This window comes from Mobula hypostoma, chromosome 3 (genome assembly GCF_963921235.1).
Source record: "Mobula hypostoma chromosome 3, sMobHyp1.1, whole genome shotgun sequence".
NCBI classification, from domain to species: domain Eukaryota; kingdom Metazoa; phylum Chordata; class Chondrichthyes; order Myliobatiformes; family Myliobatidae; genus Mobula; species Mobula hypostoma.
This window is the reverse complement of record NC_086099.1, coordinates 128,665,956-128,688,880: the sequence shown is the minus strand read 5'-3', so window position 1 is coordinate 128,688,880 and position 22,925 is coordinate 128,665,956. Positions and strand designations below refer to the sequence as shown.

Sequence of the window (22,925 nt, the reverse complement as noted above, 5' to 3'; positions counted from 1 at the left end):
ACCACAATGTAATCAGCAAAATGCTTTTGATAGTGTAACCACTAAAACGCCGGCCATGATATAACCATTGCAATGGGAGGACATCAAACATAGAAGAGTACAGCCCAGAAACCTGCCCTTCAGCCCAGCATGTTTGTCCCACCTTGATGCCAATTTAAACTAATCCCATCAACCTGCGCATGGTTCATATCTGTCCAACCCCTGTTTATTCTTGCACAGCACTAAATGCCTCTTAAGTTTAGTATCTGTTTCCCCCACCTCCCCTAGCAGTGCATTCTTAGCACCTGGCACTCTCTGTGTAATTTTCCTTTAAATCCTACCGCACCCCCCCCCCCACCCCATGTTAAACCCATGCCCTCTAATGTTTGACATTTCCACTCTGGACAAAAGACCAGGCTAACTTCGAAGATTCAAAATACATTCATTATCAAAGTATGTACACAGCTTACAAATCTGAGATTTGTCCTCCCACAGGCAGCCACAAAACAAAGAAACACCATGGAACCTGTCAAGAAAACATCAAACACCCAACGCTCCAAAAAAAATTTGCGCAAACAGCAGACAGGGAGTGGAGAACACATAGAAAGTCAAACATCAAACCAGGAGCGCTGCAGTGTTCAGTTCAGTGTTCCACCACTGCAGGCCGCAGGGCAAGGCATTCTTTGCTGAACCCCCCCCCCCCAGACTGAACCAATCCCCCTGATCAAACTGCTCAAAAACAGCAAATAAAAGAGTAACTAGAATCCAGGAACACATGCAACATGAACCCCAAGGACCCCAAAATGAGTCCACAGCCTTTCCAATCAATCCATGTGACATGGATTCCAAGACTCCCGCACTTTCCTCTGACAGCAGCTCGTGAGAGGGAGAGGGAGAGCGGTCAAACGCAGGCAGCTGGGACCGAGCACCAGCTCGTCCTCCGCTCCCATCCTTGTCGACTTCAACCTCGCCTGCCACCTCAGTGGGAGAAAAGCAATGGAGTCAATCACTTTGAACCCAGAATAGAGGCCGTTCATTCCAAACACGCATCGCATGAATGGTGATGCAGATTGAGAATAAGCTGCCAGAAGCAGTGGATAGGAATGGTTTGGAGGGCTTCGGGCCATATGTGGGCAGGTGGGACTAGTTCACTGGACAAGACATTTGGCATGGCTGGTGAATTGAAGGACCTTGTTCCATTCTGTATGACCCCGTGACTGACAAGTACCTGTGAATCCCATGTGCCTTAATCTTCCAGGTTAGACTACTATGAGGGACCTTGTCAGATGCTTTACTGAAATCCTTGAAAACCACAGTCACTGTTGTACATTCATCAATGACCTTTGTCTCCTCTTAAAAAGACCCAGTCAATTTCAACCTCCCCTGCCCAAAGCCATGCTGGTGGCCCATTTTCCTCAGGTTAGAGTAGGGTTCTTTCCAATCCTGACAAGAATGGCAAATAGAAACTTGCCATTCTTTATAACAAAGCTGGTATTGACAAATTTTGGCAAAGGCTATGTCCATTAATAATAATATTTCTTAAAATATTATTTCATTGTAGGTAAGGTTTTAAATACTATTGATGGTCTTAAAATAAACACAGCTGCTACAGGATTCACAAAACTAGAGTGTGTGTGTGATTTGGCAAAATTGTAGCTGGCGGAAGGTTACAGTGAGAAGGCCGGCAAATGGAGTTGAGAGAGAAAATAAATACGTCATGGTTAAATGGCAGAGCAGACTCGATGGGCTGAATGGCTTAATTCTGTTCCTATGCCTATGGTCAATTGATAAGAACAATTGCCTGCAGCTGGTAAATCCATTTTGCCGGTCTCCCGAGCACTTGTTCATATGTGCGGACTGTTCCTAAGGTAGGGAGGACCTGCATCACTCCTGTAACCAGCTCATTGTTGGACACCGTTTAACCAGTAAAACGTTGGACACAGTGTACCAATTGCAGTTTGTTCATTCATTCGTTATCTGCCGTGTCGTATGATGTGGGTGATCATGGTCTTTCTATGACCATGATTGTTCTTGGCAAATTTTTCTACACAAGTGGCTTGCCATTGCCTTCTTCTGAGCAGTGTCTTTACAAGACAGGCGATCCCAGCCATGACCAATACTCTTCAGAGATTGTCTACTTGGTGTCACTGGTCACATAACCAGGACTTGTGATCTGCACCAGCTACTCATATGACCATCCACCACCTGCTTTCATGTCTCCACGTGACCCTGATCGGGGGGCTAAGCAGGTGCTACAAGGATGACCTGCAGGCTAGCAGAGGGAAGGAGTGCATACACTTCCTTTGATGGAGACGTATCTCCACCCCGCCACCCAAATTGCAGTACTGAACGTTATGAGACCAGGTCAATTCTGGACACAGATTGTTCAATGCAATCGCCTACACAGGGCTATGCTGGACACAGAGTAACCAACACCTTCCAACCTCTTCCCTCTACAGGAACCTGATTTGTAGCAACAGCACCAGGTCCCTCGCCCTCATGTACAGTAAATGTCCGTTCCCATCTTGCCAAGTTACGCACAACTTTTAGGCTGTTTGAATGGCAAAGTACTGTAAATGGCCATTTACCTCAACTTCTTACTTGCGGTCTGCTTGATCCTTTCCAGTGAAGCCTCTAGGGCTGTAAAACTGCCTTGTGGGCCCAAAGAGGCCCAGGCCAGGTCGCCTCTGAAATTATACATGCCCCACGATGTACTTACATGTTCACTCATCGCAGAAACAAAATAAACAAGAAAACGCTAGAATCTCTCAGGTCGACAGGCAGCATCTGTGCTGAAAAAGCGGAGGTAACATTTCAAATTGAGGAAGGTTCTGACAAAGGGTCTTCTATATGAAATATTATCTCTGTTTCTCTTCTCACACATGCTGCCTAAACTGCTGAGTATTGGCAGTAATTTCTGTTTTTGTTTCAGATTTCCAACATGGCAGTTGTTTTGGGTTTGACCTGGACAGAAATGTGGCTGCAGGGCTTGTTCATGGGGAAGGAACCTTAATGCAAAACTTCGATACTGAGCATCTGGGCCATTGATGGGGGACATCTAACATTTAAATACTTCCCTGGTGCTTCCTTCTGGTGGACTGGCTTGGGCAATCTATTCTACTTCTGACTACCTCCCAGAAACTGGCCATCGGTTTTCTTATCCTTCAATACTCTGACAACTGGGCTACAGTCACTCACGAACCAACCCAGTTCTATTATGTTAAGGAAGTATCCGATGAGAAAATTGCCTCTGTTGTCACGGCAGGAGGGGTGTAAAATGGTGAACAAAAGAGTTCTGTAGTGTCCCTGCCTCCCAAGTCACAAAAATGTATCCAACCTCATATTTCATACTGTCTGTGTGTTTGGAGTGGAATTGGAATTGGCTTATTATTGTCACCTGTAACAAGATAGAGTGAAAAGCACAGTGTTCATACAGATCAATCATTACACAGTACATTGAGGCAGAACAAAGTAAAACGATAACTGAATGTAGAATAAAGTGTAACAGGAAGTGCAGAGCAGGTAAACCAGGTGCAAGATTATAATGAGGTAGAGTGAGAGGTCAACAGTCCATCTTTTTGTACTAGGGAACTATTTAACATTTTGATAACAAGCAGGTAAAAGCTGCCTGGTGGTACGTGCTTCATATCTTCTGCCCAATGGAAGGGAAAATGTCTGGGGTGGGTGGGACCATTGAATATGGTGGCTCTTTTACTGAGGCAGTGAGAAGCATAGACCGAAACCATAGAAGGTAGGCTGGTGTTGATGGTGTTCTGAGCAGAGTCCTCAACTTTCTGCCGTTTATTCCAGTCACAAGCAGAGCAGTTGCCAGACCAAACTCTACTGCACCCAGACAGGATGCCTTCTACGATGCATCAATAAAAAAATGGGTTGCAGAGATTTGCTAGATTTCTTCAGCTTCCTGAGGAAGTTGTTGCAATGTGTGGATCTATTTCTTTTCGAGCAATGACCACCCCCCCCCCCACCCTTAGCACTGCATATTGATCTGTTTCCTGCTCAGGCGCATTGTTCTCTCTCTCTCTTTTGCTACAATGTGAACACACCAGTTAAAGCCATCTCCTGAGTGCATGTTTTTATTTAATCAATTACAACAAATTGGCAACGAGTATGAACCTAAATGTCAGAAGATATCATGAACTGCACCGACAGTTATGGCACGATTACGGGACGAGATTACAAGAGTTAAACAGCACAAGGAGGCTGTCACAGATGCTCACAAATGTGAGTGCAGTGGAGAGTAACAGGGACAGACGGGCTGCATTTAAAGTGAAAATAACGTGCCAGTGGCTTCATTTGGGAGAGTTGATGAATTTGATTTGATAGTGCTAATGAAGGCTGGGAGGCGTATATCAAGAGAGTTGAACTGTATTATAACGCTAACAATGTGGAGGAGCAAAAGAAAGCCCCTACACTTCTCGGCTTAATGGGTGCAGGAACGTACAGTCTCTTACGCAACCTAGTAATCCCTGAAAAGTGAGCAAGCAAGGAATTTGATGAAATTGTTATTATTTTACAAAATCACATGAGTCCTAAACCACTTGTAATAGCTGAGAGATTTAAATTTTGCAAAAGGAACCAGTCGAAAGATGAAAGCATTTCTGGGAGATGTAGTTGTGCACAGACACAACAGTTGCCTTGACGTAAGTATGGTTGGACCAGGTCAGGCTGTTGGAGATGTTCAGCAAAGGGCTGTCCATTCTGGGTGGTGTCCAGCTGCTTCACTATTCCAGGGTCACTGGCTCAATCTAGACCAGTGTGCAGTTTACACATTCTCTTTGGGTCTTCCTTTTCAGAGAGATATAAAGTTAAAAATAAATTTATTATCAATATACCTAAACAGTATGGCACCATATACTACCCTGAGATTCATTTTCTTGCAGACATTTACAGTAGAACAAAGAAGTACAATAGAATCAATGAAAAGCGAGACACAAAGACTGACAAATAACCAAGGTACAAGAGAAAACAAACTGCAAATACAAAAAACTAATTAATAGTAATAAATAAATGAATAATACTGAGAACATAAGCTGTGGATTCCTTGAAAGTGAGTCCATAGGTTGTGAACTCATTTCAGTGTTGAGGTGAGTGAAGTTTTCCTGGTGACTGAAGAGTAGTAACTGTTCCTGAACCTGGTGGTGTGAGACCTGAGACTCCTGTACCTCCTTAGCTTGGGGGGGTGGGGAGTACTTGATGATGGATGCTGCTGTTTTGTGGAAGTTCTCCTTGTAGATGTGTTCAGTGGTGGAGAGAGCTTTTCCTGTGATGGACTGGGCCATGCCCACCACTGTAGGCTTTTTTCATTCTTGGGCATTGGTGTTTCCATACTAGGCTGTGATGTAACTAGTCGGCAGCAAGCCCAAGCTGTTTCCTGGCAAGCTAAGTTAAGATGACCCTCTTGAAACCTCAAGTTTCACAAAGGTGCCCCTGTCCCATGGGGTAGAGGTGGAATGGTGAGCAAAAATGCGTTAAAAGGGAACTCAAGGCAGTGTTGATGCGCAATGACTGGGCAAGGTGGCATGTGCTCCATCTGCTGGAAACAAGAGCTACTGCAACTCCCATAACCTTGGAGAAAGTGGATAGGAACTAGGTAGGGAAGAAATTGTTAATAACTGTGAGCTGGAATCACCAGCAGTGTTAATAGCCAAGAGGACATATGACATTCATTTAACCATCACTCGTATGCTAGTATTGAGGTATTTATTTTGAATGCATCTGTACATCAGCTGAATTTAAGGACAATCCATTGCCAAGAGTTATTCCTGAAAGACTGTGTGGCAGAGTCGTAAATTCATAAAGAAAACGTTCGTTTATAATAATTAAAATAACAGTCAAATAGATTACTCCCCAAAGTCTTTGTACTTGCATAATGACAAAGCAAGAAAAGGCAGGGAAATTCATCCAGTCAGACCACATCATCTGTTGTGAAGCAACTGCTGCATACTTGGTGGTGTCATAGAGTCAGAGAGTAATCTAGCACTGAAACAAGCCCTTCAGCCCAACTTCCTCCTGCAGTCCCCTTGTAAACCTCTTCTGGACTCCCTCCAGTGACAACACATTCTTTCTGAGATATGTGGCCCAAAACTGTTAACAATACTCTAAGTGTGGTCTGACTAGAGTCTGACAAAACCTCAGCATTATCTGCTTGCTTTTATATTCTATTCCCCTTGAAATAAATGCCAACATTGCATTTGCCTTCTTCACCGCAGACTCAACCTGTAAATTAACCTTCTGGGAGTTTTGTACAAGGATTCCCAAGTCCCTCTACACCTCCGATGTTTGAATTTTTTCCCCATTCAGATAATAATCTACGCTATCGTTCCTTTTACAAAAATACATTATCATACATTTCCCAACACTGTATTCCATCTACCACTTTTTGCCCTTTCTCCTATTTGTCTAAGTCCTGCTGCAATCACATTGCTTCCTCAATACTATCTCCCCCTTCCACCTATCTTTGTATCATCTGTACCTTGCCTCAAAGCCATCAATTCCATTATCCAAAACATTGACAAACAATGTGAAAAGTAGCGGTCCAAATACTGACCCTAAGGAACACCACTAGTCACCAGCAGCCAACCATTAAAGGGCCCCTTTATTTCCACTCACCGCCTCCTGCTTGTCAGCCATTCCTCTATCCATGCCAGTATCTTTCCTGTAATGCCATGGGATGTTATGTTGTTAAGCAGTCTCATATGTGACACCTTGGCAAATGCCTTTTAAAAATCCAAGTAAATGACATCCACTGCCTCTCCTTTTTCCACCCTGCTGGTTACTTCCTCAAAGAACTCTAATAGATTTGTCAGGCAAGATTTCCATTTACAGGAACCATGCTGACTTTGACTTATTTTGTCATTAATGTCCAAGTACCTCAAAACCTTGTCCTTAATAATAGATTCCAACACTTTCCCAACCACTGAGGTAGGCTAACTGGCCAATAATTTCCTTTCTTTTGCCTTCCTCCCTTCTAAGAGAGTGGAGTGACATTTGCAATCTCCCAGTCCTCTGGAACTACGCCAGAATCAAGTGGTTCTTGAAAGATCATGATCAATGCATCCATTATCACTTCAGCAACCTCTCTCAGGACTCTGGGATGCAGTTCATCTGCTCCAGGTGATTTATCCACCCAAAGAGCTTTCAGGTTGCCTAGCACTTTTTCCTTTGTGATAGCAATGGCACTCACTCCTGCTCCCTGACACTCACAGACCTCTGGCACACTGGTAGTGTCTTCCACAGTGAAGGCAGATGAAGGCAGATGCAAAGTACCTATTAAGTTCATCTGCCATTTCTTTGGCCCCCATTGCTACCTCACCGGTATCATTTTCCAGTGGTCCAATATCAATTCTCACCTCCCTTTTACTCTTTATATAACTGAAAAACTTTAAGTATCCTGTTTTACATTATTGGCTAGTTTCCACTCATATTTCATCGTTTCCCTTCTTATAGCTTTTTCTCGTTGCATTTTTTTGGATTTTAAAAGCTTCTCAATCATCTAACTTCCCACTCACTTTTGCTACCTTATACGCCCTTTCCGTGGCTTTTATGCAGTCCTTAACTTACCTTGTCCGCCACAGTTGGCTACCCCTGCCATTTGAGAACTTCTTCCTCTGTAGGACATATCTATCCTGCACCTTGTGAACTATTCCCAGAAACTTCAGACATCTCTGCTCTGCCCTCATCCTCCCCAGTATCCCATTTCAATCCACTCCAAGCTCCTTTCACATGCCTCTGTAATTTCCTTTATTCCATTACGATACTGATCCATCTGACTTATGCTTCTCCCTCTCAGATTGTAAACACTCGAAATATAAAATTAAATTGGAAAATGCTGGAAACACTCAGCAGGTCAGCCCACATTGTTCAGAAGAGAAACCGAATTAATGCTTCCAGGCAAAGACACTTCTTCATCAGAATAGTTCAAAGTAAATTTATTATCATATTACACATACGTCACCAAATACAACCCTGAGATTTGTTTTCTTGTGGGCATGCTCAGTAAATCCATTGAATAATAACTATAACAAAATCAATGAAAGACCACACCAATTTGGGCGTTTAACTGGTGTGTAAAAGACAACAAGCTGTGCAAATACAAGAATAAAGAAATAATAATTAAATAAATAAATAAACAGATAGATAGATAGATAGATAAATAGATTGTTTAAATAAGCAATAAATATCGAGAACATGAGATGGAAGAGTACTTGAAAGTGAGTCCATAGGTTGTGGCAACATTTCAAGGATGGGGTAAGTGAAGTTTTCCCTTTTAGTTCAGGAGCCTGAAGGCTGAAGGTTATTAACTGCCCCTGACCCTGGTAGTGTGAGTCCTGAGATTCCTGTACCTACTTGCTGATGGAAACAGCAAGAAGACAGCATGTTCTGGGTGGTGGGAGTTCTTGATGATGGTTGCTGCTTTCCTACGACAGTGGTTCATGTGCTCAGTGGAGGGTGGGGGAGGGGATTGGCCCGTGATGGACTATTCTGCCTGATGAGAACATTGAGTTCTGATGCAGGATCTTTGACCTGAAACATGAGCTCTGTTTGTGTTCCTACAGGTGTGGCCTGACCTGCTCAGTGTTTCCTGTATATATTCACCTCAGAGACTTGATCGATGCTGATGGTTGAAGTAGAGTACTGAGGAAAAGCTGAACTCTTAAGTTTAAAAAAGATCCCAGCCACCTGTAATCACTCCCATGGCATCTTTCTGAGGAAGGGCAGCATAGGTTTCTATTTCATCTTGGTCAATGTTTACCCCTCTGTCAAAATCATAACAACAGATGAATGGACATTTATCACATCGCTGTTTCTGTGGCCTTGCATTACAAAAAAATGTAATGTTACAAGTAAAGCATACTTGAAAAATACTTCCCTTTCCATAAATCATATTGGGTCATCAGAAATGGTGCGGTAAAGTTCCAAAAATTCGCAATTCAATTGTTCAAAAATTCCAATAATTCAGTAATTGTCCAGTTCCCTCTCTCTCCTGAATATCACCTGGATATGTTCACCGCATTCTATTGACACCTCCCAGATTTGCTGGAAAAATTATTATTCTACTATTTAATACCTAAATAAAACAGTAAAGTGGGTTGGAATGTGAATTGGAATTACACCTAACAGCTCAAAAAATCTGCTGGACCAGCACCATCGAAGTCCTAAGTGTGCGGATTAATTAAGTTTTTGTGTGTGTAACAGTGCACTTCCCTTCTTCTCTCTTGGAAGAATCAGCCTTTGGGAGGGACATGCCACTATTCTCAGGAGAGGGTCATCCCACCATCCCTTTGTGGGGGACATTCCACCATCCACTGTTGAGGGACATCCCACTGTACTCTTGTGGGGGCAAACCCACTGCCTTCTGCTGGGTGACATCCCTCTGTCCTGGTGAAGACATCTCACATGGAGAAATATCTCACTGCCCTTTGGTAGGGATAACCCACTGGCTTCTAGGGATATCCCACTATGATCTGATAGAGATATCCCACTATCCTCTTGTAGCAACATTCTCCCACTCTTCTTTTCAGGTCGCACTGGGCGCTACATATTGAAGGAGAAGTGGAAAGATGTTGAAAGGCATTTGACACCAGATGAAAAGCTCTTGATGTCCCTGAGCAAGTGGGGCCAGCAAGCCAAGGATGTCCAGCTGATTCTCAACCGCACTGGCCCCTCCCTTGGCCTCCAGCCTGTTCCAGAGAAGATCCAAGGGCCTGAGAGGAACATCCATCGCCAGAGTCTCCCACCACTGGCAAAGCTGAGGAATAAAGGTGACCGAAGCAGGCACTTGAAAGAAGCCAAGAGGAAGTCCCTGAACTTTGCCGAAGGAGCTCGAGAGTGGCTGGAGTCCTTTGGAAAGAGCAAGGAAGCCAAAGCCAAAGTCAAAGAGGCAGACACTGAGAAAGGAGCCACAGGCGTCACTCAGTCCACAGGAGAAGACTTGAATGATCTGCTCTACCATCAAGAGGAGAAGCTACAGAGCCTCCAAGCTGACCTTGAGTCAACTGAGGCGGAGATCAAACAGCTGGTGGAGGACAGCCAGCCCGAGGTCAGCAAAGAGATTCACAGGCTGCAGGAAGTGGTAGAGCAGAGGAGTGCAGAGGCTGAGGAGGTGGAGTACTGGGAGAATGAGCTGAAAGCCGAGGAGCTTCACGGGGAAGAGCTGAAGGAACAGCTGGATGAAATGAAGAAGAAGCTGGAAGAGTGTGAGGAGAAGCTCAGAGACTTCCTGCTGAAAGCCCAGAGCCTGGAAGCCAGTGCTAAGGTGGCTCAGTGCCAGAGGGAAAAGCAGCAGGCCAAAGCCTGCCCTGACCTAAGGGACAAGGTTCAGAAACTGAAAGAGGAGATAACCGCAAAGTCCCATGAGGCTGAACAGCTGGAGGAGGACATGAGGCTGGTGGAGACGGCCATTGGGAAGGTGGAAGATGAAATTCAGGTCAGTCTGTGGAAGGACGTGGGGCAGTGGCAGTGCCAGTGACTGTTCCGTGTTTGTAGCAAAACACTAAAGAGCTCTGTCAGGGATTTCTTCTGGTTGGACTTTCATATCGGTGTTGTGTCCAGGCAGTGTTTTTTCCCTATAATGCTGCACACTGTCCCATGCTAAGAGTGCCCGTATCTCCTAAAGATGTGTGCACGCTCATAGTTGTCAAGTCCTCGTTATCTCTAAGGCATGGAATTCCTGCAGGTAACAAATGTTACCAATATGGTCCTCTCCTTTGTACTCAGTATCATCCCTAAGTCAGCAGAAATATGCCCTACAATATTCTAAAGTTTTTAGCAATCAGTAATAACCACAATAAAAAGTTTAAGTATGAAAAGATAATTATGTTAGTTACCAAACTACATTCACCAAATGTATTGAAACTGATAAGCAGTTGGCTCTGGAATCACAAGGTGAAGATGTGTAAATATCAGCCGACCTCTATTGGAACAGCACAGAGCAAGGAGACACTTGACGCAAGTGGTTTGGAAATTGATCATGATATTTACGCAGTCAGTGACTGGATCGTCATGTACTGAGCTACAACTGTCAGGGAAATTTGGGGTGGGTCAGTCTTGTGAAGGCTTGGATCCACGGGTTTCCTCCGGTTAGAGACAAAGAGTACAGCACAAGAGCAGGTCCCTTGGCTCACCTAGTCCAGCCGATCCATTTAAACTGCAAGGTCCCAATTTAAGTGTACCTGGGCTGTAGCTTTACATACCCGTCCCTTCCATGTGCCTATCTGAGCTTCTCTTAAATGTTGAAATCGAAATTACGTCCGTCACTTTGCACTGGCAACTCGTTTCACACTCTCATCACCTTAAGGGTAACATGAGACGTTTCCTCTCATGTTCCCCTTAAACATTTCACCTTTCACCCTTAACCCATGACCTCTGATTATAGTCTCACCCAACCTCAGTGGGAAAAGCCTGCTTGCATTTACCCTGTCTATGCCCCTCATAATTTTGTATTCCTCTACCAAATCTCCTCTCAATCTTCTACATTCTAGGAATAAAGTTCTAACCTTTCCTTAAAACTCAGGTCCTCCAGTCCCAGCAACATCATTGTAAATTTTCTCAGTACTCTTACAATCTTATTTACATCTTTCTGTAGGTAGGAGACCAAAACTACACACAATGCTCCAAATTAAGCCTCACGAACATCTTATAAAACTTCAACATAACATCACAACTCCTGTACTCAATACTTTGATCTAGGAAGGCCAATGTGCCAAAAGCTTTCTTTACGATCCTATCTACCTGTGACACTACTGTCAATGAACTATGGACTTGTATTCCATGGTCCCTTTGTTCCACTCCACTCCTACATGCGCTACTGCTCACTGCGTAAGACTTACCCTGGTTGGTCCTCCCAAAGTGCAACACCTCACAACTGTCTGCATTAAATTCAGTCTGCCATTTTCCCAGCTGGTCCAGATCCCACTGCAAACTTTGATAGTCTTCTTCAATGTCCACTACACCCCCAATCTTGCTGTCATCCGCAAATGTGCTGATCCAGTTAACCGTGTTATCACCCAGATATAGATAACAAGCAACAATGGACCCAGCACCGATCACTGCAGCACTCTATTGGGTGCTCCAGTTTCCTCACAGATCCTAAGATGTTCAGGTTGATAGATTAAATGGCCGCTGCAAATTGACCCTAGTTTGTAAGTGACAGGCAGAATCTGGGGCAAAAATGGGAATGTGGGAAGAATGAAATGGGATTAGTATAGACCTGGTCGAAATGAAAATGGCCTGAGTAGGGCGAAGGCCTGTTTCCATGTCGTATGACTTTAAAACACTCAGGACCGGTGATCGTGCAGCAAATTCAAACCAGTTCAGTCCTGATGCCTACAGGGTTTTTTGGAACTGATTCCCATCCACTCCTCCTTGGCCCAGGGATGGCCACAACTCTCCCCCAGTTTAGAACAACCAACACAAGGTTACTGGCAACTGAGGCTACAGCCATGTTGCTCCCTTTGGCCAATTAGACCCTGTTACACTTCTACATGCAAAGTCCAATGAGAAAAGGCTCTAGCTATCTAATGCAATAACAGATAGATGATTTTGATAGCATTGTTAGCATCTTGCAAATAAATTTGATTGTTCTGGATACATTCCCTCAATGAATGAATAGCCCTGACTTGAGTATTGTAATAAGCTTGCCCCTGAGCTCTGGATAAGGTGCTTTGGAAGTTGTAGGTTGGTTGACGGTTAAATGTAAGCACTGGGCCTTTTCATTTCATACCCTTGACACAGTAATTAATGCCCATTGGGGTGGGGGGTTCACAGCTGACCTTATGTACTTCAAATCGATGCACAATTATTCTACAGTAATTAAGAGTTTGTATAATGTCAACCAATGGCTTTTCAGCAGTCTGTATTGCTTTCAAAGTTTGTTTATGACAACTGTTTTGTAATGATCCCTTTATGTGCTAATAAAGCAGTGCTTCTTTATTTTTAAGTCATCAAATCATCAATTCTTTTCCATTTACAATTTAAAAGCTCATGAAACTTTTTGCTTAGATTGGATCCTCCACCGATGTAAGAAATATTGGGGGCTGGTGTCTCTGCACAGGTGACTTAAAGGTGGTTCCACCATCCTCACAGCCTTCGGCTGCTGTTATAGAAACTGTGCTCCAGTCTCGGCATGTGCCGGCCATTCCACAAGGTGCTTGTTCCTTCCGTAGCAGTCTCCTGATGGTGTATGGTGAGGCAGTGACACCAAGAACTGAACACACAAGATCATTTCCCAAAGTGGAAGCCCTTACTTTCTCCATCCCTGCCTTCCTCTCTTTCACACCTTCGATGCAAACGACACATTTCACAGTATGTTTCGATGTACGTGTGACAAATGAAGTTAATCTTTAAAATCTTTAAATCAAGATTTCATTTCTCAGCTGGGCTATCGGGGGGAGATGGGAATGCAGAAATGAAATTATAATCAGATAGGCCAATTATCTTATTAAATAGTGGGAGTCAGTTTGAGAGAACATAGCTAATTTTTGCCCCTTTGTATACCATGTACCCAAAACACATTGAATTTAGTTTATGGAAATGTCTGCCATATTATTACTATATTGGCTACTTTAACATAAAGCACAAGAATCAGAAATATCAGTTCTGTTATTTATTGAGATCATATTTGGTTACTTAACCCATTGGCACTTTCTTGCACCAATCTTATATCCCCTGATTCCCCCAATATCTTAATTATCAGAGAATAACTGAGCCTACCTGTTTTCCAGGACTGGTGTCCTGAGTCTTCTGAGCCAAGCCAGGCTGCTAGAAGTGGCCTTGGCACAGGGAAGAGAATGTTGGCTGGTATTCCCACTCAAGTGGGAAGGTTCTGTGTGGACGTTGGAAGAGACAGGGTGAGCAAATATACCGCGACACACTGGTGTCACGCTTTTCCATCCCTGTACTCAAGTATGTGTGCATCCAGCTTCCTGGACTCACTTTCTTGAAAGGAACATTAACCCGAGGCCACATCTGCCCTCTCAGGAGATTCTGATGACAATTCTCTTTCCTGAAAGGCACGATATTCTCCCATTGTCATGGTCAGCACCCATTCTTCAGTTGGCCACTGTAAGCTGCCCCTGGTATGTGGGTGAGTGGTAGATTCGGGGACAGGGGAGTGGAGAAGTGCTAAACCATGGAGAGTGACAGTTCACTCAGTGAAGAGTGCTTGAAGACTGGGGATAGCTCAACACCACAAGTCGCTGAAGATCAACAACCTGGCTGGAAAATATTTATGGATGAAGGATAGTGAGAAGATGGGGTAATCAGTAACTAGTTAGGGGTGCAAATGGTAACTGAGAGGGGCTACACTTGGGGACAAAGATGGGAGAGAAATTAGTAGTGTCCTGCATTCCTCTAATGTGAAGTTAAGTGAACATCCAGTTAAGTATCTTTCAAAACATAAATCAATATTGTCAGGTTAAAGATCCTTGATCAGAACTGGGGATAAAGGTATCCTTAGGTAGATATAAATGGTAGTTTTAAGTCCATAATTTAAAATGCACTAAAACTTCTTGTTACACCTGGCAGATGGCCTTCAAAGTCAGCTTGGCTTTCCACCAATTACATTGATTAGCCTTAAGGGTTTCTCAGGCCGTCTACAGCTACTGTGTGGGCCTGTTTTGCAGATTTGTATTTGTCATTTGCCTTCATACTGGGCAACATAACACTGACATTTACCCTCAGAAAATGCAGCCAAGCTTCTAGGCCTCTGTCTCTAAGCTTGTTTCTCAGTACTACACAGGACAGACATCCTGAAACACCCAAGAGTCTTGGAGCATGATGGAAAACCCACTTCTTTTCACCGTAGAAGTGAAACCGAGCTAAGCTGACACCTAAGCAATGTCCAGAGAATGTCAGCCCTGCCATTTAACACAGTCCAGTTCTTGTGGGTTAGTAGTACTTAACTGATTTAAAACTCTCCTGAAAATCCCAAAACTTATAGAAATCTAAACATTGTTTTGGTTTAAAGCAGGGGTTCCCAACCTTTTTTGTGCAATGGACCAATACCTTTAAGCAAGGGGTCTGTAAGCCAGGGGCTGGGAGCATCTGGCTTAAAGTGATGCTTCCATATAATGTGGCACATACATCAATTTCCTATAGTGTCCACTTTAACACAGGTCGTAAAAACAGAACCTGGTTTATGTGCTAAAAATACAATAGACCCAGCTTACTCAGCACTATTATGTTCTATGATCTTTTGTCATCATCGTGTTGTGTATTCATTGATTACTTGCCAAGATTCTCATGTCTCTTACAATGTTCAAGGAAGACAATTGTTCCATCGAGTTTATGCCAACTCATTGACCAACCTCCATCAACCTCATTGCACAGGGTCATAGGAAAGATATGGGTGGTGGGTGGAGGTACGGCTTTACCAGAGGAGGTGTAGGTGCTCCTTCCCTCTGTTAGGCTGCAGGTCACCCTTGGGCAAGGTGTAACACCTGCTGAGCCCCTCATCAGGCTCATGTGAAGCCATGGGAGCAGGTGGTGGATGGTCGTATGAGCAGCTGGTGTTTCTCACAAGTTCTGGTTATGCAGCCATTGACGTCAGACAGTTTCTGAAGAGTATTGATAATGGCTGGGTCACCCGTCTTGTAAAGACACTGCCCAGAAGAATGCAATGGCAAACCACTTCTGTGCAAAAGTTTGCCAAGAACAATCCTAGTCATGAGACCATGATCGCACACATCATATGACACGGCAGATAATGATGATGATGATGATGATGCAGAATAGGAAAGATAAAAGAAAGGACCTCAGGCAATCTCAGAACATTGTACCACTAAGAAACTACTAGATTGCTATCATTTCTACATTGTAGGAAAGCCAATAGTCAATTTTTGCACAGCATTAAAGCAATGACTTGGTCACCTGCCTTTAGTGATTTTCAATTAGAAAGAGCCATTACCACTTTTCATCAGCGTGTGTTTTACTTACCCAACTCAACCCACCAATGGCAGTGAGAATAAAATCGGGCCTTTGATTGATTTTCTTTCAGTACTGCCTTTCTGGAATAAGTGCATGTGGGCCACAGTTGGAACCACAATCTGTCCTATCAGAAAGCTGTAAGTTAACCATTATCTTAGTGATTACCATTTGGATTATGATACTCCACTGCAGCACCAAGGGGAGTTGCAATATATGTGATCCCCTTGTTTTAACTGTCCAGACAACAAAAATTACTACCAAAAATTTGTGATACAGAAAAAAATTCACTTTCAGTGTATTCATGTGAAGAAAAATGTAAATAAGTAATCACAGTCTCATTTTAATTCATGCTTTTTGAAGAATGCACAGTTGATGTGGCTTTGCATTACAGAAAGTCATGTTAAAGACTGTTTTCTAGAAAGGCCATCCCTCTGTAACACAAGGGTTACCTGTATGGTCAGACAGCCTCGTTCCAAAAGAAATGTGCACAGTTGTCCATCTGTTTATTGAGGCAAATGAAAAATCTAAATTTGGCTTCTCTGAGCAGGAGCTGAGAGAATAGTGTGGAGCTGTGTCCAAACTTCTTCCAAAAACAAATTAACCAGTCACTTTCATAGTAGGTGACCTGCTGTGTGCAAAGTGGCTGCGCTTGCTAATGTTAGGACAGATTTGACTCTTCAAATGTGAATCGTTGGCTGTGAGCTTTGTGATGTCCTGTTATCCTCAGAGGAAAGTACACAAACATATAATTACTTCTTTCAAGAGTAACACACACAAAATACTGAAGAAACTCAGCAGGTCAGGCGGCCTCCAAGGAGAGGAATAAAGAGTTGATGTTTTGGACCGAGACTCTTCATCAGGAACTCTAATTCAGTGGAAACAAATGTGGTAAATAATCTCACACAGCTTTCTCAACATTTCCAGCCAGTTCTGCCAACATCCAGCCATTCCGAAATCTCGGTCTGCCTTCCCCATCTGGGGATTAAATGGACTCATTATCCAGTAGATGCTGGTACCCTTTGCCCTTCTGCAATAATGTCAATAATCAGCCACTCCAAGTCGGAATATATCAAGCAGCAGCACTGATTGCTCACTGCTCACAGCCCTTCAGATTAAAGGATGCCATTGAAAGGCTTCTCCCATCTTATGAGGAGCCCTGTAACAGATCTGTAATTAGCCCATGATATCAGACACTTTAGTATGATATATTTATATATTGTAATGGGCAGAAGTTTTAAATCCAATGCGTGATTTTAAAAGGCGATTAAAGTGCTTAGTTGATTAGGTCTGAGATGTTGTGCTCAGGTTCTCATTAGGCTAATGGCCCTATTCACTGATGTGAGGATTGCATTCAAGGCCATTTTCACAGTCAGTTAAATGATAATGTAATCAGACCCTTATTATATACATGATGAACAACTCCTGTGCCACACCAAGATTAAATGCGGTCATTCTGAATTCAGATAAAGTCCGTGTACATTTTCTAGTCCCTCTCTGTTCTACCATCAGTACTCCTCTAATCTCTCTTATTTTGACACTCTAGATTGTCTGCTCCATTGAAGTGACTATATTAGCTACTGCGATGGCTGCCAGCCCAGAATGATTACAGATGGCCAAACAAGTGGCCATTGAAGTCCTCCTGTGACGTCAAGGGGGCTCCCAACTGCAAGTAAGCCTTCAATGGCATTTCTTCATAGGCTGTCCCAAGGTGCCCTGAAGGCTTTCGACAGTTTACATAAAAGTAAAGTAAGATGGGATAAAATGACTCAAATTATTTTTACCCAGAGTGTGGAGAACCACACAGAAATTTGTGGCATTACTGTCCATAAGACAGCCCTGATGGTCTATGAGGGTTAAGATATCACACTGAATAGCACAGGGACACACTTGGTGGAGCTGCTGCCTCCAAGGTCCAGCAGTCCATCTTCAATCCTGGCCACCACAGGTTCCTGGTGCTCCCTGTGATAATGTGAGTTTCCTCCAGGGCCTCCAATTTTCCGACACATCCCAAAGATGTACGGGTTAAATGTCTTGTATAACTCGTGTGTAAATGAATAGTGATGAGACTATAGGGAGAATAAAATGTGGTGAGTTCGGGATTAGAGGTAGTTAGGGTCTGACAAATTCAACGAGCTGAAGAGCCACTTCCCACGCTACACAACTCTGACGCAATGAATTGTAGTTTGTGTCCCTCCTCAGTAGGCCCTGTACTACTGCTGAGCTCAGCACCAGTAGGCAGCGCTGAAACCCTGCGCGGCTCACACATGTCCATCTGCCTGGGAGCGGGTGGAAAGTGAAGATGAGCTGCATTGAATACCTCCCACTATTACTGAGGTCAGACCTGCACCATGGTCTTGCTTCTCTCTGCTTCTTCACTGTGTTCAAATAATACTGACGGCTGGCGTTTAATACAACTCATTTAATACTGTAGGATAATTAGAAAAGGAGCCTTAGTCCTTGAGACACTTCCACCATTCAGTGGATGAATACAGCTGCTTTCTTGTCTGAGCCCCATTACTCATTATCCCTGAGGTGCTTCACACGACGATAATCAGAAGTCAACCAATCAAGTCAAGGAAGGGGATATTAAGACGGAGAACAAAGTCTGAGCTAAGGTGGTTTTAAAAAGTGCCTGAAAAGGATAGTATGAGATAGATCAGAAAGAGAATTCAGGGAGAGAATGCTTAAAATGATGGTGGTATGACTGTGTCACCATAATAGATACATATGAGGCTAGGCCCAAGAAAATCGACTAATCTAAGATCAATCCATTCCTTTCCTCCCACATTGCCCTTCATTTTTCTATCATCCATGTGCCTAAAAATAACCCCTAATGTATCTGCATCTACCACCAACCCGGCAGAGAGTTCCATGCACCCACAACTCTCTGTGTTAAAAAAAAGACTTCTGACACCACCCCCACCCCCCACATGCTTGTTTATGGGGTCCAAGACATTACCTCTTCAGGAATGAGGATTGATCTCCAAGATAGTGCTAACTGCAACTCAAAAAATAAAATTCAAGTGGATAAATTATTTTTCAAAGTTTATATATTTGGATCCTTTTGCTTTATACTTATAAAAGTATTGAAATTGGGAGAACTGTCATTTGACTGAGAGTAGTTGGAGGCAGAAGGTCATTGCAATGATGACCCATTGGAGAACATTGAGACTGAATTATAGTACTGTGCAAAAATCTTAAGCACGTGTATATATAGCTAGAGTGCTATTGTTTTACACAGTACTACACATAATGCCAACTCAGTAAAACAAATTTGCCAATATTTAATAAATTGCTACCTTTAAAAGCTATGTGGTGTCATCATCACCTGCTGTGCTTAATGATTATAAATATTTCACAGTATGAGTTCACCCAGTTGTATGTGCTGTGGTGGTGCTGCTCAATGCCAAAAGGCTAGGCACCTGGCTGGTGTTATACAACCTCAGAGAATGCTTAAATAATAGGATTCCAGTTCACAATTCTCCCATAGTAGCTGACAACCTCTAGACCAGGGGTTCCCAATCCTTCTTATGCCATGGACCCCACTAGGGAGTCTGTGGACCCAAGGTTGGGAACCCCTGCCCTAGAGTAAACTCTCCAGATTCACTTGAAGTGTCCTTTTAGGGAGACAGGATTCTGGTACCCATGGAAAAGAAAATCATCTGGTGTGAAGGAACTTATCATTTGGTTTAGTCCACTGGAAAAACTGACTGCATTCCCACTGACTTTGGAAATACTTGGCAAATCATGATTGACTCCAGGGGCTTTCAGCATAAGAAAGATTCCAAAGCCAATGAAAAGTCTGAATATTGTAAAATCTAATCCAGTGAGGCAGGTATTGTCATAGGGACTGGAGTTTACCATTCAGCCTCTTGAGCTGATTCCATCATTGTAAGAGATTCCATCTAGTCTTACACAATTTACCATCTCTGTTCCATACCTCTTGAGGTTATCATTCTTTTTTTAGTTTGAAATTTCCAAGTTTCCCTTCCATTCGCAGCCCCATGGAGAGAGTCCCACATTTCCTTGAGCCCTAGCAGGAAGAAATGTAGTGCTATTCTCCTTATGAGAGGATTGCTCCTAATAAGAGCTCCTCCCCTAGTTCTTAATTTAAGCAAGGTGGCAGTTGTAGCTCAGTGGGAGCACCATCATTTCTGTCAGAACCTTGTCAATATAAACCCCAACATAAGACAAGAAATGAAGTGTTGCCTTCCTGAAGGTGTAAAAAGAAAGTCTGTGTTCTAACTTAGATTCAGCATTAGCATTATGTGCCGTGTCATATGACAGTTCTCAGCAGATTTTGCCATTGCCCTCTTCTGGGCAGTGCCTTCTTTACAAGTTGGGTGACCCCAGCCATTGTCTGCCTGGTGTTGGTGGTCACATAACCGGAACTATGATATGCATCAGCTGCTCATATGACCATCCACCATCAAGAAGGCAGCTCATCACCACCTCCTCAAGGGAAACTAGTAATGGGCAATAAATGTTGGCTTAGCTGGCAATGCCCGCATCCCGTAAATGAATAAATAAGAAAAACAAACAAAAAAAAATCTCCCATGGCCTCACATAGCCCTCATTGGGGTGCTAAACAGATGCTGCACCTTGCCCAAGGGTGACCTGCAGGCTAGTGGAGGGAAGGAGTGCCTTACACCTTCTTTTAGTAGAAATGTATCTCCACCCCTCCACTTAGTTCAGGGGTCCACAGGCCTCTTGGTTAATAGTAGTGGGCCATGCCATTAAAAAGGTTGGGATCCCCTGACTTAGATTAAGGTAACCAATCCTATGTATTTCCAGGAAGAGCAGGGAATGTGGTTGCTATGCTGATCAATATTTATACTTTGTTGAGCATTTGTGAGAGCTTGCTGTGTGCTAACTGGATGCTTTGTTCCTTACATTATATACTTTGGCTGTTAAGCATTTTGCGAAAGCCCAGAGGCTGTGTCGTAGCAATTCCCATAAATAAAATAATTTCTCTACATCTACTCCTAGTGAATCCTTCTGAAACTTACACACTTCAATAACAATTCTCTTAAATTTCTAATTGTCTGCTCCCTTTAGTAATCCTTTATTTTATTTATTTAGAGATACAGTACATTAACAGGTCCTCCTGGCCCAGTGAGCCTACACTACACAATTACACCCATGTTGCTGATTAATCTACCAACCCATACCTCTTTGGAACATGGGAAGAAACCAGAGCACCCTGAGGAAACCTACGTGTCATTGGGAGCATTGAACTTGAGTCATTGAGGCTGTAAACAATGTTGCACTAACCGCCACACTACCATCCTGCCCCAATCATCTAGAATATTTCTGATGCAACGTCTTACCTACCCCACCTGCTGTCCTGCTATCATTCTGGTGATGAGAGGCTTTGCCTACCCCAGCAGATGATACCAACGTAGCGGGCTGCATCTCAAATAACAAAGAGTTGGGGTACAGGAAGAAGACAGACAGCTGAGTGACATGGTGACATGGCAACAACCTCTCCCTCAATGTCAACAAAACAAACGAGCTGATCATTGACTTCAGAAAGGGAGGGCGTTGCACACTGTTTACATCACAGTGTTGAGGTTGAGAGTTGAGAGCTTTAAGAGATGTGAACTTAGCCAAAAGCCTGTCCTGGTCCAACACGTTGATGTCACACCCAAGAAAGCTCACCAATTTCTTCAGAAGCCTAACAAATTGGCATATTCTCATCAAACTTTACCAATTTTCATTGGTGCACCATAGAAAGGCTTCCGTCTGGGTGCATGGTTGCTTGGTATGGTAACTGCTCTGCACAAGAAACTTCAGAAAGTTATTGATGTAGTTCAGTACATCACAGCAATCAGCCTCCCCTCTCTGAAGCAACACTCACAAAATGCTGGAGGAACTCACCAGATCAGGCAGCAAAATGAATAAACAGTTAATGTTTTGGTCAAGACTCTTCATCAGGACTGAAAAGGAAGGGGGAAGAAGCCAGAATATGAATCTTAAGGGTCTTGACCCAAGATGCTGACTGTTTATTCATTTCCATTGACGCTGCCTGGCCTGTTGAGTTCTTCCAGTATTGTGTGTGTTGCTGTGGATTTCCAGCATCTGCAGAATCTCCTGTGTTCCCCTCTGTGGACTCAGTCTATACAAATCCGCGTCTCAGTAAAGGTGTCAACATAATTGAAGACCCCACCCATCAGAGTCTCTCCCTTTTCACATCGGGCAGAAGATACAGAAGCCTGAAATTGCACACCACCAAGCTGAAGGACAGCTTCTATCCCATTGACATCAGACAGTTATATGATAAGATGTAATCTTGACTTCTCAATCTATCTCGTCAAGATCTTGCACTTTATCATTCACCTGCACTGTACTTTATCAGTAGCTTTTACACTTTGTACATTGTGATTGTTTTACCATATTCGAGATCAGTGTACTATTGTAATGATCTGATCTGTATGAACAGTATGACAAGCTTTTCACTGTATCTCAATACATGTGACAATAATAAACCAACACCAAATGCTCTCTTTCCCTCATGCAGAGGAAACAATGTGAAGTGGAAGATCTGACCAAGGATCTGCGCCAGGCAAACCTCCTCCAGTTCATTCAAAGGACTGGCAGTAAGGTCAGCATCCTCCCTGCACAGGAGGGCTCAGCTGAGGTAGCAGGTGAGTGAGAAATATGCCTTACGTGTCGTAGTGCTTGCTGTACTCTTTTATATTGCTCGATCAAATCCTCCTTCACACTATTTTTATACCCCTCAATTTCTAAGTGTTCGAAATCTAACATCTCAGTCTTCAATATAACTAATGGCTGAACATCCATTGTCCTGAGTATACAGAATTCTAGAGATTTACAAACCTCTGCACAGAGAAATTTCTCCTCATCTAAGTGCTAAGTGGTAGATCTTTTGAACTATTCTGCTCCCCACCCCCGTTCTGAATTCCTCAGCTGGAGGAGACAACATTCATTATCTACCCTGAAAGTCACTCTCAGAAGCTCATAAACCTCAATATGACACG

At 43.3% G+C, this 22,925-nt stretch overlaps 1 protein-coding gene across 1 annotated transcript in view; it reads left to right on the top strand.

Annotated features, from left to right (window-relative positions):
• LOC134343539 (ras association domain-containing protein 8-like) overlaps positions 1-22,925 on the top strand; it is an 82,005-nt gene that overhangs the window by 42,070 nt on the left and 17,010 nt on the right. The window contains exons 3-4 of the mRNA XM_063042285.1: positions 9,522-10,426; positions 22,445-22,571. Coding sequence (XP_062898355.1) covers positions 9,522-10,426; positions 22,445-22,571 — 1,032 coding nt within the window. The remainder of the gene's footprint in view (positions 1-9,521; positions 10,427-22,444; positions 22,572-22,925) is intronic.